General features: G+C 40.7%; 1 protein-coding gene across 1 annotated transcript; it reads right to left on the bottom strand.

Moving 5' to 3' along the window:
* Positions 1 to 4,692: 4,692 nt before the first annotated feature.
* Positions 4,693 to 7,734, bottom strand: LOC110873499 (transcription factor bHLH62). The gene is made up of 7 exons (XM_022122439.2): positions 6,697 to 7,734; positions 6,447 to 6,611; positions 6,273 to 6,338; positions 6,043 to 6,111; positions 5,897 to 5,968; positions 5,635 to 5,796; positions 4,693 to 5,047 (listed from the first exon to the last, which is right to left on the bottom strand). Exons 1-7 carry the CDS (start codon positions 7,411 to 7,413, stop codon positions 4,952 to 4,954), a joined length of 1,347 nt encoding a protein of 448 aa, XP_021978131.1. The 5' UTR covers positions 7,414 to 7,734; the 3' UTR covers positions 4,693 to 4,951.
* Positions 7,735 to 17,577: the final 9,843 nt, after the last annotated feature.

Raw genomic sequence — 17,577 nt, 5'->3', positions numbered from 1 at the left:
GGGGCATCAATGAATGATTTTTGGGATTCAGTTCCTAAGTCACACATTGGTACAACCACTGCTGGTGGGGATTCAGATGATCCCACTAACTTGGGTGATGATTCAAAATATCAGGAATTGACGGGCAGGGTTGAAAACCTTGAAACTTCAGTTGCTGAAATAAAGGATATGGTGCAACAGCTGTTAAAGGCTCAAAAAGCACAATCCTCTGTTGCTCCAGCTCAAGCACCTGCACAACCTGCACCTGCTGCAAATGAGATATGGAACATGTTCCAACCACTGCTGGAAAGACAAAAATAGATGGCTGATCAGCAGCATGTTATACATGTACAAAAGCTGACTAACATGGTGGAATCAAGATTTAAAGATACTCATGCAGACATTAAAGCTATCAAAGCTCATATCCAAAGTGCCTCTGGAAAAATTCCTCCCACTGTTCTTTTCATGAATGAACCCTTCCCAGATAATGGCAAAAAGGCGGAGAAGATCAAGTGGAAGAAGAAGGGAATTGAAGATGGTATCTATATTGAGCCAGAAAATAGCCAAACCAAAGCCACAGTATCAACACACACCACATCACCACACACCACCACAACCACTGCTCCACCATCATCATCATCTGTGATCACATCACCAAAACCAAATTCACCACTAAAAACAGCCACCCCATCATCACCTCCTGCCAAAAAGCAGAAGACAGCAGATGTTACAACATCTGCTGTAATGACAACAGTGGTTGAAACACCTGTTGTTTCAACAACTGTTAGTCAACCACAAACCACCTCTCAAGTCACTACCACTACAACCCCTGCTCAAAAGCAGAAGACATCTACTGACACATCAGTAGTTGTAATGACAACAGAGTGTTTCAACCAGAAGATTCCCTTCACTCATAGGCTTCATAGTCCCAGAAGATATAGATGAATATCTTGAGCTCAAAGCAAGGCAGGCTAAGATAAGAGCCAAGATTGAATGTGAAGGTCAAAGTGATGAAGCCATCTCTGAAAAACTGGAATTCTTGCTCACATAAGTTAAGCAGATGGAAGATTTTGCACAAGAATTAAGCAAAGAAAAAGCTGATCAACGAAATAAATTAAGAAAAGAATATCTTGCTTATATTATGAAAGAAAAATTCTGTCCTGCTGAAGAAAAACAGTTTGAAGAATGGCCAATAGTTGCTTTAAAGCATGAGGCAGATAGGATTGATAGAATCAAAAACGATCCTAGAAAGAAGAAGACTGCTCCAAATTGGAGCAAATACAAAAAGCTCATAACTGACCTAACATCTGAGTACAAGAGAAAGAAACAGGATCTGGTGGATGCAAATGTGGACACTGCCACTGCCATAGCAAAATGGTCAAAGCAACATACTGATGAAGCTTATAAAAGGCTTAAGAAAAGAAGGATAACTGTCTCAGACACTTCAAAGAAGCCTGACTACAAAAAGCTTGAACAACAGATTGAAAATCTCAAAACACTGCTCACATCAGCTGACAATCCTATTCTTGTGTCAAACCAAGAAGAAGGAAAACAGTTGTCTAGTGAAGAAGTAAAGAAAAAGGAAGTTGAGTACTTCACAGAAACCATCAAGAAAATGGGTCTAAAAGAAGAGAGCTCAGTAAAACTTCAAAACCTTTTCAAAAAGGTATTAACCAAGCCTGCATCACCAAGCACTTCAGAAGTATCAGACATTGAGCCAGATCAACAAAAGAGACAAGAGCAAATTGAAAAGGAAACTGCAGAAGACGTAGCTACAGCAAATGATGTCATTGAGAAGGCCCTCAAACAACTGTCTGATAGCTTACAACTTTTCACAAGGCCAACATCTCCAAACTCATCAGCAAATAAATCTCTCCCAAGAAACCCATTAGGATTAAAAGTACTAAAGTGGATGTCTGATCAAAAGACCCACGTATTGACCTTGGTCAGATCCAATGGCGAAGTGAAGTACATATCAAGGAAAGAAGCACTAGGCCTTAGTGTTGAAGATTTGCAGGATCTCCTTGAACTTACACTATGTAGGGATGAGGATGACTCAAGTTCCAAGGATTTTGAAGAAGAATTTAAAAGACAAGCTAAGGAACTTCTGATGAGAAATAAAAATCCAGAATAATGAAGGGTTTTGGCATTATCTGTTCCAGGGGGAGATTGTTAGGATTGAACCCTACCAGAGGAACAGATAATGAAAGCCAAAACTGAATCATGACATTGGATTCTAAATAAGCAGCTGTTTACTTTAAAGCTTTCCCCTTGACAGTGGTTATCTAACAACTGATTGATCTCAAGTATTGCTCAATAGAACAACTGATGAACCAAACACTGATGAAACTCTAAAGACTGCTGAAGACAAACACTGACGCTCTATCTACTGTTGTTTCCTAAGTACTGCTGAAGACACAAGCACTGCCCATTCAAAGACTGATCACCTTTGAAAAAAGCACTAATGCTCAACATCAGTGCTCAGGCTACATCAGTGGAAAGTGAAACAGTAGTTTTCCTATGTTTTGTATTTTCCTTATAATCAGTTGTTAGACATCAGTAGTTTGTATAGAACAGTGTTTACAGGTTGTTAGGTTGTTAGATGTCACTATCATGGTGACGTCAGCTGAGATGCCTCAGTGGTTTGGATTGCTTATAAATGGAGCAGTACCCTGTACTGTTACATTTGATTGACTGAGTGAGTTCTTCTCCTCATGTCTAATCCTTTCATCTTGTGCAACCAACTCTGTAGTATCAGGCTGAGGGGGAACTTAGTTTTGTAAGCATGCTTGTAATCATTTGCTTTGTAATTCAATTATTCAACTTAATGTGAAGCATTTGTTTACCAAATTATTTTCTTCCTTGATTGTGTTTACAAAGTTTGTTTCATTTCCGCTGCATTTAATCTTAGTTTATATCCATTGTTTTTGTCAAAATTATACAAACAAACACAATCATGACAGCCTCCGATCCTAACAATATATATATATATATATATATATATATATATATATATATATATATATATATATATATATATAGAGAGAGAGAGAGAGAGAGAGAGAGAGAGGCCGGTTAACGTACAATAGGGCTTATCGTACATTACGTACGCGATAACCCCAGCCGTCAGATCTTCATCTCCCATGCGATTTAATACCTCCATGCGAACTGTACGAGTGGTGCGAATTCAATCTTCCACATGCGATTTTCTCCATCTACACACCCCATGCCATTTTTCACATTACCCCATGCTAACCATTTTTTCACATGCGATATTCAATTTTCCACATGCGATTCTACACACCTCATGCCATTTTTCACATTACCCATGCTAGCCATTTTTTCACATGCGATATTCAATTTTCCACATGCGATTCTACACACCCCATGCCATTTTTCACATTACCCCATGCCATTTTTTCACATGCGATATTCAATTTTCCACATGCGATTCTACACACCCCATGCCATTTTTCACATTACCCCATGCTAGCCATTTTTCACATGCGATATTCAATCTTCCACGTGCGATTCTACACACCCCATTCCATTTTTCACATTACCCCATGCCATTTTTTCACATGCGATATTCAAATCTTCCACATGCGATTTTGTCCATCTACACACCCCATGCCATTTTTACACTACCCCATGCTAACCATTTTTTCACACGCGATATGTATTGAATTCGCACCAGATCTGCACCTGATCGAACGGCTGGGATGATCGCGTACGTATCATACGATAAGCGCATTTGTATTTTACTCTTTACCTATATATATATATATATATATATATATATATATATATATATATATATATATATATAGGTAGAGGATCCTGTAAAAAAGACCTAAAGTGTGAGAAAGGTAAAAAAAATCTCAGCCATTAAATCTTTTGATCTAATGGTTGAGATCAATAGGGACCAAATTGTAAAATATTTTCATTAATTTGGACTGATTTGAAATATCTAGGGGCAATATAGTCTTTTAAACCCACGAGAAATTAGGTAATGCACATGTAACTTCCCCACGTCTTTTTTAAACGTCAATAACTTTTTATACGTAACTTTTTTTTTAAAAAAAAAATTACACCATAATAACGAGCGTTTTTTTATCTTTAATATGAGTACCATATTGCTATACTTATATAGAGAAAAAAATATGTTTCGATCAGATGTTTAGTCAACGAATGGTGTTATATACTTGTTGAATAGTGTTATATACTTGCGGAATGGTTTATATACTTACTGAATGGTGTTATATACTTGCTGAATGGTGTTATATACTTACTGAATGGTGTTATATACTTGTTGAATGCTGAATGGTGTTATATACTTGCTGAATGGTGTTATATACTTATTGAATGGTGTTATATACTTACTGAATGGTGTTATATATTTGCTGAATGCTGAATGGTGTTATATACTTGCTGAATGGTGTTATATACTTCCTATAATTAAGGTGGCGGTTATGGGAAGTTTTTAATTAATTGAATTAATGATAAAATTACTTGTTTACCCTTTTCAATTAATTTAGATCTAATAGTTGAGATTCTTTCTTACCTTTCTCACACTTTTGGTCTTTTTTACAATAACCTTACCCTATATATATATATATATATATATATATATATATATATATATATATATATATATATATATATATATATATTTATTTATAACATGCCGAAAAATAAATAAGAATTCAAAAATAAATGAATGTAAATTTCTGCCTTCAATTTCTATATATTTAAAAATATATATTACAAATCTAGAATGATTTAAATGTTAACCTTCCACTGCACACAACCTCTCTATTATACAACACATATTACAAGAAAGTAACCAAATGATTAAAAAAAGAATTAGACCTAAAAGTGGATGAATTAGCAAAATAATACTTTAATTACCCAAATATAAACTAAAAGTACTCTCCACTTGTATTTACATCAACCATTGATCCACCACTGATCAAAGCTCAATCTTCATCTCCGTCGTCTGATCAAGATTTTCCCCAAAACCCATCTTCACAATGCTGTTAAGATCATCCCCTTCAAATCCAGCAAACTGAAAAAAAAAATTGGATCATGGGTTATTAATTAATTAAACTAGTGAGATTCCTCACACGATGCAACCGTAATTCAGTTGGTATTGATTCAGTTAATTATAGTATCGACACTCGTTATAACAATCAAAAGAGAAATCCAGTCTAAAAGAATACTAACTCAATGGCGGAGCTTGACCAAAAGTTCTGTCGGGAGGGGGGCGTGAAGTCATGGGACCCAATTTATATATTGTATAAATATTTAGGCAAAATAATTGAAGGCGATCCTTTATAATTTTAAAATTTTCAGACGAAAAATCGGAAATTTTACACTTTTAACCGAAACATTTGTGGGGGGTAGGTGTACCCCCGGTTTCCACTAAGCTCCTTATACCAAAAAAAAAAAAAAAAAAAAAAAAAAAAAAAAAAAAAAACCCTTTATCTTGTATACAGTTTAGTTTTGTTTTCAACAAAACTCATACCGAAACGACGATTAAAAAAAGCTTAACACAACTACATATTTTCTTTTTTTTTAAATTATGAAAGGAAAATATTTGAATGTGATGTTAACATAAAGTTTGGATTTATATGTGAATTATTATTTATTTACCTGTGAAAATGTTTCGGTGAATCCATGAACTGGGTCCACCGGAGAGTGAGTGATCGGAGTAGACCCAATAAAAAGTACTTGTGGGTTTTGTTGATAATAATCTGATGTAGATGCTTCCATTGGGTATAATTGTTGAGACAAATTCCCATTGGTCTGGTTTATCTGCAATTTTCAGGACATACCCACAAAAGGTAATTAAAATTTGTAGAGATCTAGAGAGAGAAAGAGAGAGTTTTAGAGAGAGAGAGAGAGGTTGACTTACATCTTTGGAGATGTGACTGTTCATATCTAAATCTTGTCTTGGATTCACTGTTGCTAATTTCATTGAAAGAAACTGAAGATCAAGAAGATGAAATTAGTCCATTTTTTATGAAATTGTGAAGTTATTTTTTATTTTTATAAATTTACCTCAACTTGATGTTGCAATGATTGAACATAATTGATGATTTCATCTAGCATAAGTGCTTTTCCTGTCACCTAAAACAGATTTACACATTTTGATTGTGATTTAGTGCGAAAATCCAGAATATTAGTAATTTGACAACTTCCAAATACGACGAGAGAGGACACGACACGTTAAACTTTAATGTAACCATTTTATAAAATGTATGTTTTAAATTTAAATTAAAAGATTATACCTTGTTGCACCCAGGAACAAGATCTTGAAGAAGCTTCATTCTTTCACTAATTTTCTCTCTTCTAACCTGAAAATGACAAGATCATAGTAAAATTCAAAATCTTGACTTTGAATAAAATTGGCATTTTTATTTTATTTATTTATTTATTTATTTATTTTTGTTATAGTAGCTCACTCTTTCTGCTAGGCTATGACTATCAGTAGCTTGACCCCTTCTTGCTCTAACATGAATGTAATCTTTTAGTGGTTCAGGAGCCTTTGATTTCTTCTCTATTTCACCATTTTTATCCTCCTCTGTTTTCCTCTGTTTTTTTGCATCCAAATCATCATTTCCTTCTTCCTGATCCAACAACAAAACATTTTTTAATCAAATTTTAATCAAATAACTTGTTAAATATAAACTAATTTTGTTTAATTATTGTTACCTTAACAACAACTGATGCAATTTCTTTAGCTTTTCCTTTAGAAGCTGCCCCTTTTCTCTTTCTTGAACCCGAATCATTCTTCTTCAACCCTGTTTCCATCTGCTCCGAAACAGAGGATTCTTCATTCGAATCGGTTTTATGATCACACCCCGAACCACCCGGCCCATTCGCCATATGGGTTTTGATTACATTCTTGTTATCAACAATCCCCATTGCAGATCCATCAATTTTCAATAAAGGACTACTCGAAACACGGGGCATTTTCGCCTTACCGGCTAAAGGCGAAACACTAGATCTATACTGCAAATCCGGGTTGTTTAAATTTGAATTTGAATTTGAATTAGAATTCAAACCCATTTGACTAGTCCTACCATTAAAACTCCTACTACCAAAACACGAAAACTTCGCTGCCCGTTCAGCGAAACCAGGATCCGCGGCTAGCGATGGCAAATTCGGCCCGAATGGGGCCGAATTTCGCAGACTGGGTGTGTTTTCTCTCATTAAACTGTCTACTATGGGCCAATTCAATGGAGTAGTATACCGAATTGCCGGTGTTGCTGGAGTCAGAGTGACAGGGGAAACAGGGGAATTGGAAACAGGGGAAGATACAATTGAGGTCATATTAGATTCAAAAGTGTTGAATCTATCAACATGTGATTGATCTGGTGGACAGTTAAGGAAATGGAGGCCTGAATTAAGGAAGAAATCTCTGTCCATGGTGGAAAAAACAGAGCAAGATTGAAAGAGTTTATGAATCTTTAGGGGATAAAATGGATGATACCCAGATGAGAAAGATGATTAAAATGGCATTGGATTGGGTGAAAATGTGGTGGGATTATATTATTATATAATGGTTGAATTGAATAATGGTTGAATTGGATCAGATCCCAATGAGAAGGTGAATTGATGGTTCAAGTGAAGAACAGAGGAAATGATTAAGGAAATTGGGAGATGATGAGACTTGAGGATGGTGTGAGAGAGATTTGTGATGCAGAGAAAAGCAACAAAAGAAGCAGAAAAAAGGAAAGAGATGAGAGAGAATGGGAAGGTGGTGAAGCTATATAGCATAACATTAACAACAATTTATTTTTGAATCATAAATATTTCTTAAAAAAAAAAAACAAAACTAAAGAGTTTTTTTTACAGCTCTCAATGGTTTAGATTTTTTTTTTATGCAACACTTAATGGTTCAGACGGATTGTTTCGCGAACAGGTGTCTGATTGATATAGACATTTGCCTTTAAATGGTTAAGGATTATACTAAGTTTGAATGGTTAAGACTTCTTATATGAATTTGTCAGACATTTGCCTCTGAATGGTTAAGTTTTATATTGGCTCTTAATGATTCAGATCATTACTGGTTAAGCACTTGATGGTTCAGACCTCTTACTCTTACTGTCTCAGCACTTACTCATTCAGAAATTGTCAAGCATTCTCTAATATTTTTAGATAAATTATTATATATATCAATTAACAACATAAGTTTGCCCAAACAAAAAAGAATAGTAACTTGTTTTTAGTATAACATGTGTTTGGGACATGGGTAGTGTTTCCAAAACCGGATCAATCTAATCGATCAAGTAGGTAGGTAGGTACTGTATATACAGTTGTTTTGATTGTGTACTCTTGAACCGTAATTTTATTGAGATGACTGATTACGGATCTTAACGGTTAAACCGGTGAATCAGATTGATAGCTAAAGCGCATTTTAATTTTTTTTTTTTTTTTACCTTTTGATATTACAATTACTATTTTAGACATATTTTGTTTACTTCAAACTTCGGATTATGTAAAACATTTCAAAAGACAACTTAGCTCCATATATTATTTTAAATCAAGGGTGGAGATACAATAGGAAGTTTATTTGGCTAGGAAGGCTAGGAAGTGATCTTGACCATCCATTTAGTTAATCAATGGCTAAGATTAAATCAGGGAAATTGAATGGAAGAAAAGAGGCGCGTGAGTTTGTTTAGGGGCATTCTAGTCAATCCAAGCCAATAGTTTCTCTCTCCTCCAATTCCTCCCATTTTTTAAACGTTAATAACTCTTTCATACGACATTTTTTTATAAAAATTGCACCAAAAAAACGAGCGTTTTTTTATCTTTAAAACGAGTATACTATTGCTATATTTTCAAAAAAAAAATTTAAAACCCAGTTGTGTAAAACACAATAGAAAAACCCCCAGTTACGTAAAACGCAATGAAAAAAAAACCTAAAAAATGACATTTTTCTAAAACGCAATGCACCAAAAACACAAAGAAATGACTTATTTGTAAAACGCAATGGCTAGAAAACACTTAAAAATGACTCATTCTAAAACGCAATAGCCTAAAAACTCAAAAGAAAATATACTTTCTAAAACGCAATGGACTAAAAACACATAAAAATGTGTTTTACCTAAAACGCAATGCACCAAAAACACATACAAATGTCTTATTTCTAAAACGCAATGGCTAGAAAACACTTAAAATGTGTGTTTTCTAAAACGCACTATAATGTAGTGATTATTGAGATAGAAAGTGAAGAAATAGTTGAAGAAGGTGGGTTTGAAAATGGTGGTTTTGAAGTTACTGGGTTTTGAAAAGGAAGAAGAAATGGTTGGATTGACTAAAATACCCTTTTTTCTTTATTTTAAATGTTGCCACATGTCCTAATCCTATTGCTTCCTACACTTCCCAGCAAAAATAAACTTCATATTTGATCTTTTCCCTTTAAATCAATAGTATATGACGTTATTTGGTTTTTAAAATTGTCACACCAAAGGATCGGTAATATAACAACTAAAATGATACGTTCGGTTTAAAAGCATTGTATTTTGATAACTAAGGGGCTGTTTGGCTGCATCTGAAAGGTTAAGTCCTGAACTAGTAAGAGGTCTAAACCATTAAGTGTTGAACTAGTAAGAGGTCTGAACCATTAAGAGCCTGTATAATGCTTAACCGTTCAGAGGCAAATGTCTGACCAATTAAGATTAGAGGTCTTAACCATTTAAACTCAGTATAATGCTTAACCATTCAGAGGAAAATGTTTAAATCATTCAGACATCTTCTCGCGAAACAAACAGTCCGAACCATTAAATGTTGAACCAGTAAAATGTCTGAACCATTAAGAGCTTCATTAAGAGGTAAACAAACAGCCCCTAACTTTATTTACCTTTAAACGAAAATTATATGTTTTTAGTTATGCTTAATAATTCAATATATGACACGTTAGTTTCTCTTAAGAGAATTAAAATATACCTAAAAAAGGAATATCGGATTTTAATAATCTCAACTATTCGTTGTTGATCACAGCTTTAGAAATAACAATCGGCAATCCTAAATTTTAACATATTAGCCTCCAATGGACCCTTACTAACAGAACCCTAAAGCCGTTAGTCTCCAGTCGCCGAAAAAATGCTTTTTAGTAGGAAAACTCATTTTTGGCCGTAAAACTCAACATTTTTTCCCCGAACCTCTTTGTAACCTTATTATAGACCTCTGGGAACCTTTTTCTAGTAAAAGCCGCAATTATTAAAATTGCCAGAAAACTTCTTTTTCGCCGGAAAACTCAACTTTTTGCTCAGAAAAACTCAACATTTTCGTCACAAACCTCTTTTTAACTGATGTGTGCAAAATGCAACATATAAATTACACCAAATGAGGCATAAAACTAACCCTTTTTTAGAACTAATGTTGGAAAAAACACGTTTCTTTCTTCCTTTTGAATTAGGGGACCAAACGAGCTTAAAAGAACAAAAGGAACAAATAAGTAGCCAAAACTAACATAAATACAAAAAGAGGAATAAACGTGACGTGCCCGACCCCTCGGTAGCATCTTCTAAAGCAAAAACAAGAAACAGACCCTGACCACGGGGTCGTGCCCAGCTGAGCTGTGGTCAGGACCCTGCACAACAAGACAAACATGCGGAAACTTCTACGCCCACCACGGGGTCGTGCCCAGCTCTCCACGGGGCATGGTCAACTCTAAGATTTAAAGAATCTTGATAGTACAGCAAAGAGTTAACCATGGGGCCGTGTCCAGAAGACACGGGGTCGTGTGGGGCCCTCTGCTGACAATTGCAATTAATGAAGGAAGATAAGATGATGGCCACGGGCCGTCTTGGCTGGACACGGGGGCGTGGCCAGGGCTCTGTTCTGGCTATAAAAAGGGGTGCTTGGTTCACTTCAAAGGCATCACTTGGCAAACCACTTCTCTCCCACTTTGCCACCACTACAACACCAACGCCCACCACCATCATCTATCTTTAGAGTGTGTAGTAGTCTCAGGATCCAAGATTGATCGTAAGAGTTTTTGTCAATCAAAGGCATGTTTGGCTAATCTCTTACATCACTTGGTGAAGACAAGTCTTTAATGTATTACTTTTATTTTTTAATCTCTCGGCACTTTTTAATTGGGTTTGTATTAATGACCTTAATAACTAGTTTCTTATGTTGAAGGTGAATTTTCTTGACCATTTATTCATGATGTCATTGATTTGCTCATTCGTGTCTTTACAGTCTATATAAAGAGCGTTAACTACCTGGAAAGGGGTTAGGAGGGTGGTTTGGTAAAGTTCTTGTCTTGTTCAGCGTATAGATCCTGCGAGAACCTGGTTCAAGCTTATTAGGACCTCCTTCAACAACCAACGATATTGTATGGCGGGGATGCGAATAGCTTGAACCCCTCATATGTAAACTACTGTTAATACTTTAAACCGGCTTCTTGGGATTGTTTCCTTGCTGACTCAAACCACTTAGCCGAGGGTAACGTCACCTTCAAAAGAGGGGTCTACCACTTTTCGCATTAATAACTAACTTAATTATCTTTCAATAATTCGACCCTTTGTGATTGTATCCCTGCTGACTCAAACCACTGGGTTGAGGGTAACGTCACCTTCAAAAGAGGGGCCTACTACTATTATTAAGATAATCTCTTAAAAAGTTCGAAAGTGCGAAAATCATCAAAGGATACATTAAAGATGAGTTGGATCCAAGTGATTTTATCTTGTCTATTTGTTTTTCTTTTAATTTTTAGTTTTATTTTTATGTTTCAAAACTTTTCTCAAAAATTTAGATCGATTAGACGTTGAGGATAAACCGGTATTAAAAGCTCTTGTGTCCTTGGACGACCTCGGTATCTTACCAACACTATACTACGGTCACTATGTGTGCACCTGCCCAAGTGTGTGTTTGGTGTTAGTACAATATCGTGTTTTATAAATTTAAAACTTGACTAATGCGTAAAATGGGCTCAAAACATTAATAAAATCATATCACACTTCACGCACACCATAACCTTAGATCGGACCTTTAGAAACCTTTTTCTGGACAAAAACGGTTTTCCGACGACCGGAGACTAACGACGTTAGGGTTCTGTTAGTCAGTGTCCATTGGTGAATAGTTGAGACTGCCAGTGGTTATTTTTAAAGTTAGAACTGTTGGCGGCTGAAGGGGTATGGTCCCAAAACGACCATTACCCGCATCAAACAAACCCCTACCAGTAAGCAAACCGCACCCATGCGGTCACATCCTTCGAACCCATTCGGTTCGAAGATGAATAGCTTGACCCAAGTACGAAAGAAGATGAACATATCGATGCGGCTGGCACCGCATCATATGGCCATTTTCGTCACGACAAGGGAAGCGAGCAAATAGTCTCCACATACGATGATGCGGCCAACACCGCATCTCGCGTATTTCTTGATCACAAGTAGGAGACGCGGTAACCTCAGGCGTTACCGCATGCAGCGATGCGGCTCGCACCGCACCCTGCATATCCAACAAGTGGACTGACACGCCAGGCAAGTGGCTGACACCACGAGGCAAGTGGCGCCGGCGACAGTCCCCTGTCAGAGCTATTAAAGCAATGGGCTGACGTGGCGTAACCCCCACGGCCGGCGAGACTGACACACCTGCAACGGTGCAGCTCGTCGTCAGCCCATCCATCAATCTCCTCCTTCACTCCCCGGCTATAAATACCGACCCCAAACCAGGTTTGAGGTATCTCTTGACAACTCTCTCACTACTACTACTATCTTGCTTTGCTTCCCAAGCAAACTACTGATTCTCACGCCGGAGAGTGGTAACAAGGAGCACCCCCCACCCCATCCTCCTTGTTACGAGTCACGGCTTGTTTCCTTGTGCAGGAGATCATCCACCGGTGACCCAGCCAGCGATCTCCGAGAGGAAGGGATTAACCCTTCTTGACGAGACCAGTGTGTTAACCCTGCCCGGTTAACCATTGTTTCATCATTGGCGCCCACCGCTACTCTTAGCACTTTTTAATCCATCCCTCTCCCTCTCAAGATCATGACTGATAACCAAAACACCAATGCGGATAATCCAAATCCCCCGGTCCCAACAGGGGTCCACCCTTCGACCCCCCAACCCGGACACATTGGCACGTCCACCCAAAGGATCCCATCCTTTGCGTTCGGACACGACTTATCACAGGCCCCAACTGTGCTTCCACCAGGCGTGGACTTACACTCCTGGTACCAATAGCAGACTGACCTGCTGATAGCGGCTTACAACCGCGCTTGTACGGAAGCAAACGTACAAGCTGGGCCTACTCCAATACAACACACACCTGCCAACCGTATACTCCAATACGATGGCAGGTTACACTCACGTCCGGCTTCCAGAAGCCGACATGACGACCGTGGATCATCTTACTGTTCGGTCAATACACTCAATGAGAATACTTCCTCATATGAGTCCCGCTCCAGAGGGCCAGTGCATACCCGCCTGGGCCCTTATGGGGAAGATAGGAGGCGGTCAGCCTCCAGGCGCGGCCCAGGCATCCAGAGCCGACTGGGCCCGCAACCTTACACGGAAGGGTACGGTCATACCGACCCTGACGATCAAACCTACCGCGGGGAGTCTCACGACACCAACAGCAGACCGGGGGGACGCAACTATGTTCCTCCCAGTCACCCCCGCACTACATACCTCAGGGCGGCAAAGCGCCCTGTGCACGAACCATACAGGCCAAGGGCCGCGGCCGAAAATTCAAAATTCGTCCCGCACATCGCCAACGCCGATATCACAACGACAAAATTCCCAGTCAACATTGGGAAATACAGTGGCTCGACCGACCCGGACGACCACATGAACATCTTCACAGGCGCAGGCGTCAATGGCAGGTGGGACGAACCCACCTGGTGCAATTTTTTCCCCCAGACCCTTATCGGTCTGGCGAGGGCATGGTTTGATTCTTTGCCAGTGGGATCACTGGATTCTTTCGAGGACTTGCGCGCCAAGTTCCTCGCCCATTTTAGCCAACAGCGACGCCACGAACGCGATTCGTTGGACGTCATGAACATCTGGCGAAGGGATGACGAATCGCTCGAGGCATTCGTCATCCGTTACAATAAAGAATGCCTAGAGATAGGCGACGTGGCGGACCAAATGGCGCGAAACCATTTTATTCGGGCCGTCAAAGACAGAGAGATGATCATGACCATCTCTGGCAAGGAGGGGTTGCCTAAAAAATGGGAGGATGTTATGACCGCAGTCAAGACATATGCCCAGACACAGCGGTCGCTCGAACCGCACGTCAAAAAGGCAAAACCCCAAGCCGAAACATCCCACCAAGGGTCCAAACGTAACAACAAACGAAACCGGGATGCGGGCAATCGGGATATTACTAAACCCTATTTCCCGCAACCCAACACGTTTGACCCACAATGCTACAACCCGGCCCGAGACACTCGGGCACCAAGAAAAGAATCTCGGGACCGCAAATGGACCGAGATCAACCAGTCGCCAAGAGAGGTCCTCCTCGCGGACCCACAATTCTTGCGACCGGCCCAACCAATGAAATCCAAGAAAAGTCAGGACCTCACACTATACTGTGAGTACCACAAGGACTCGGGCCACACCACCAACAACTGCATCAGTCTCCGGCTGGAGATTGAGCGGGCGTTGAAAGAGGGGAAACTGCAACACCTTTTACCAGGTGGACAAAAGCCCACCAAGCATATCACCCCTCACAACGAAGGTACCTCCTCCGGAAAGAAAGCCATGTACGTGGCTTCCACCCACATGATCTACGGAGGCAAGGGTAGGCCGCGCAAAGCGGCACGAAGACTGGACAATGATTGGAAAGACGAGCAAGTCGTCTTCCCAAAAGTCCGAGGCGGACCGCGTGACAGACGCGCCGTCGTCATTTCAGGCCAGCTGGCCCATTACTGCACCGAGCGTCTGTTCATCGACCCGGGCAGTACATCCGATATAATCTACGAGCAATGCTTCAATCAATTTGACCAAGAGGACAAAGATCGGTTGCAAGCCGTAGATTACCCGCTGGCCGGATTCGCAGGGGAAACAGTCTTTCCCCTAGGTCAAATTACATTTCTCGTGCGTCTTACCAATGGTAAACACACGCGGACAGAGGAGGTTAACTTCATGGTTTTACCCCACACCTCCAACTATGACGTCCTCCTTGGGAGAGAATCCCAAGGAGATTTCAATATGATCACATCCGTCCCCCACTCCGCGGTTGGTTTCCCAACCGCATCGGGGGTTGCAATCATCTACGCCCGCAAGGACGTCATGATGACGGACGAAGCACGTCCGACAAAGGTCGCAAGGCCCACCCCCGTCGACCAACCGGAAAAATGGGTTCTCAACCCAACGCATCCGGAACAGAAGGTCACATTGGGTCATGCCTTATCCTCGACCACCAGAGCGCACCTGAAGGAGCTCCTCTTCAGGAACCAAGACATCTTCGCGTGGACTCCCGCAGACATGACAGGGGTCCCACGTGAAATAGCGCAGCACTATTTGAATACCAAACCAGGTATCAAACCAGTGATCCAAGGCCAACGCCACCTTGGGTCAGCTAAAAATCAGGCGATGCAAGAGCAGATCGAAGAACTGCTCTCCGCAGGTATACTGCGGGAAGTCAAGTACCAGACTTGGTTATCCAACCCTGTCATGGTAGAAAAACCATCCGGGGGCTGGCGCATGTGCGTCGATTACAAGGACCTTAACAAGGCCTGCCCCAAGGATTGTTACGCGCTTCCAGAAATTGACGAAAAGGTCGATAACCTCGCACCATTTAGGTGGAAGTGTTTCCTCGATTGCTACAAAGGGTACCACCAGGTACAAATGGCACTTGAGGATGAAGACAAAACGGCATTCCGGACCCCAACCGGAAATTACTGCTATACAAAAATGCCGTTTGGGTTGCGCAACGCGGGCTCAACCTACCAGAAACTGATGAACGACACTTTCCGCGGTCAAATAAGCAAAAGTGTCGAAATCTATATGGACGACCTGGTCGTCATGAGCATGGAGGAAGATACCATGCTCACCGATATAGAAAGAACATTCCAAACTCTGCGAAGCGTCAACATGAAGCTCAATCCAGGGAAATGCTCGTTTGGAATGGAAGAAGGCAAATTCCTTGGGTTCATCGTCACCAAAGATGGATTCAAGGTAAACCCGGAAAAAGTGCAGGCGATCGAGCGCATGCCATCGCCTGCATCGATGAAAGATATGCAACGCCTGGCCGGAAGGCTGGCAGCACTCAACAGGTTCTTGGCTAACCACGCAGCCAAGTCATACCCTTTCATCAAGACCCTGCGAAGCTGTTCAAAGAAAGAACAATTCCAGTGGACCACAGAGGCTGAAAAGGCCTTCCGGGAAATGAAGGAGTGTTTGATACAACTCCCAACACTAACCGCACCATGCAAAGATGAGTCACTCATCTTATACCTATCCGCTGCAGACAACGCAGTGGGCGCGGTATTAATAGTGGAACGAGCGGGGGTTCAAACACCCATCTATTATATCAGCAAAATGCTCAACGACCCAGAGACGAGATACTCAATAATGGAAAAATTGGTACTAGCACTGGTACATGCTTCAAGACGGTTACGACGCTACTTCGTAAACCACATCATCACAGTGCTAACCAATTACAGGATCGGCCCGATCCTGTCCAAACCCGACATCTCTGGGAGACTAGCAAAATGGGCAATTGAGCTGGGCGCACATACAATACATTACAAACCGCGCCCTGCCATCAAAGGCCAAATCTTAGCTGATTTCGCCGCTGAAGTACCAGCGGATCGCATCCAAGAATGCGAAGAATCCCAAAACCCTGCGCCCCCACCACCCTCCTCAGAAGTATGGGCACTATTTACCGATGGTGCATCCAACGAGGAAGGCGCGGGCGCAGGTCTGCGACTCGTCAGCCCTGACGGCCAAGAGCTTACATATGCCATCCGCCTCGATTTTAAAAGCACCAACAACGAGGCAGAATATGAAGCACTATTAGCCGGGCTACGTTTAGCAGTCAAAATCGGCGTGCAACATCTGGAAGCGCACGTCGATTCCTTGTTAGTTGCGGGCCAGGTACGTGGCGACTATGCCGCCAAAGGGGATATCATGATCCTCTACCTCGAACAAGCCCTGTAGCTAAAATCCAAATTCGCTTCATTCAATATTCGACACATTAATCGAAGCGAAAACAAATCTGCGGATGCACTATCAAAACTTGCGTCCACCAGCTTCCAACACTTGGCAAAGGAGATACGTATCGAGATTTTGCAAAATCCTCCGGTTCCTCTACGCCAGGTCAGTGTCATCCAATACGGAACAACGTCATGGATGACACCAATTATCGCATACCTTCAGTCAGGTGTGACTCCCGAGAGCAAAACAGAGGCACGTAAGTTGCAATACAAAGCGTGCCACTATCAAATGGGAGACGGTATCTTATACCGAAAGTCATACCTCGGACCGCTCCTCCGATGCGTTAATCCACAAGATGCCGCATACCTTATCCGAGAGATACATGAGGGCATATGCGGCATACATGCCGGACCACGCATGGTCGTGGCAAAAATCATGAATGCCGGGTATTACTGGCCCGGCATGCACCTAGAC

The sequence above is a fragment of the Helianthus annuus genome, chromosome 8 (assembly GCF_002127325.2).
Source record: "Helianthus annuus cultivar XRQ/B chromosome 8, HanXRQr2.0-SUNRISE, whole genome shotgun sequence".
Lineage (NCBI taxonomy): Eukaryota > Viridiplantae > Streptophyta > Magnoliopsida > Asterales > Asteraceae > Helianthus > Helianthus annuus.
Note: the sequence above shows the minus strand (reverse complement) of the source record. Positions and strands in the feature narration are given on the sequence as shown.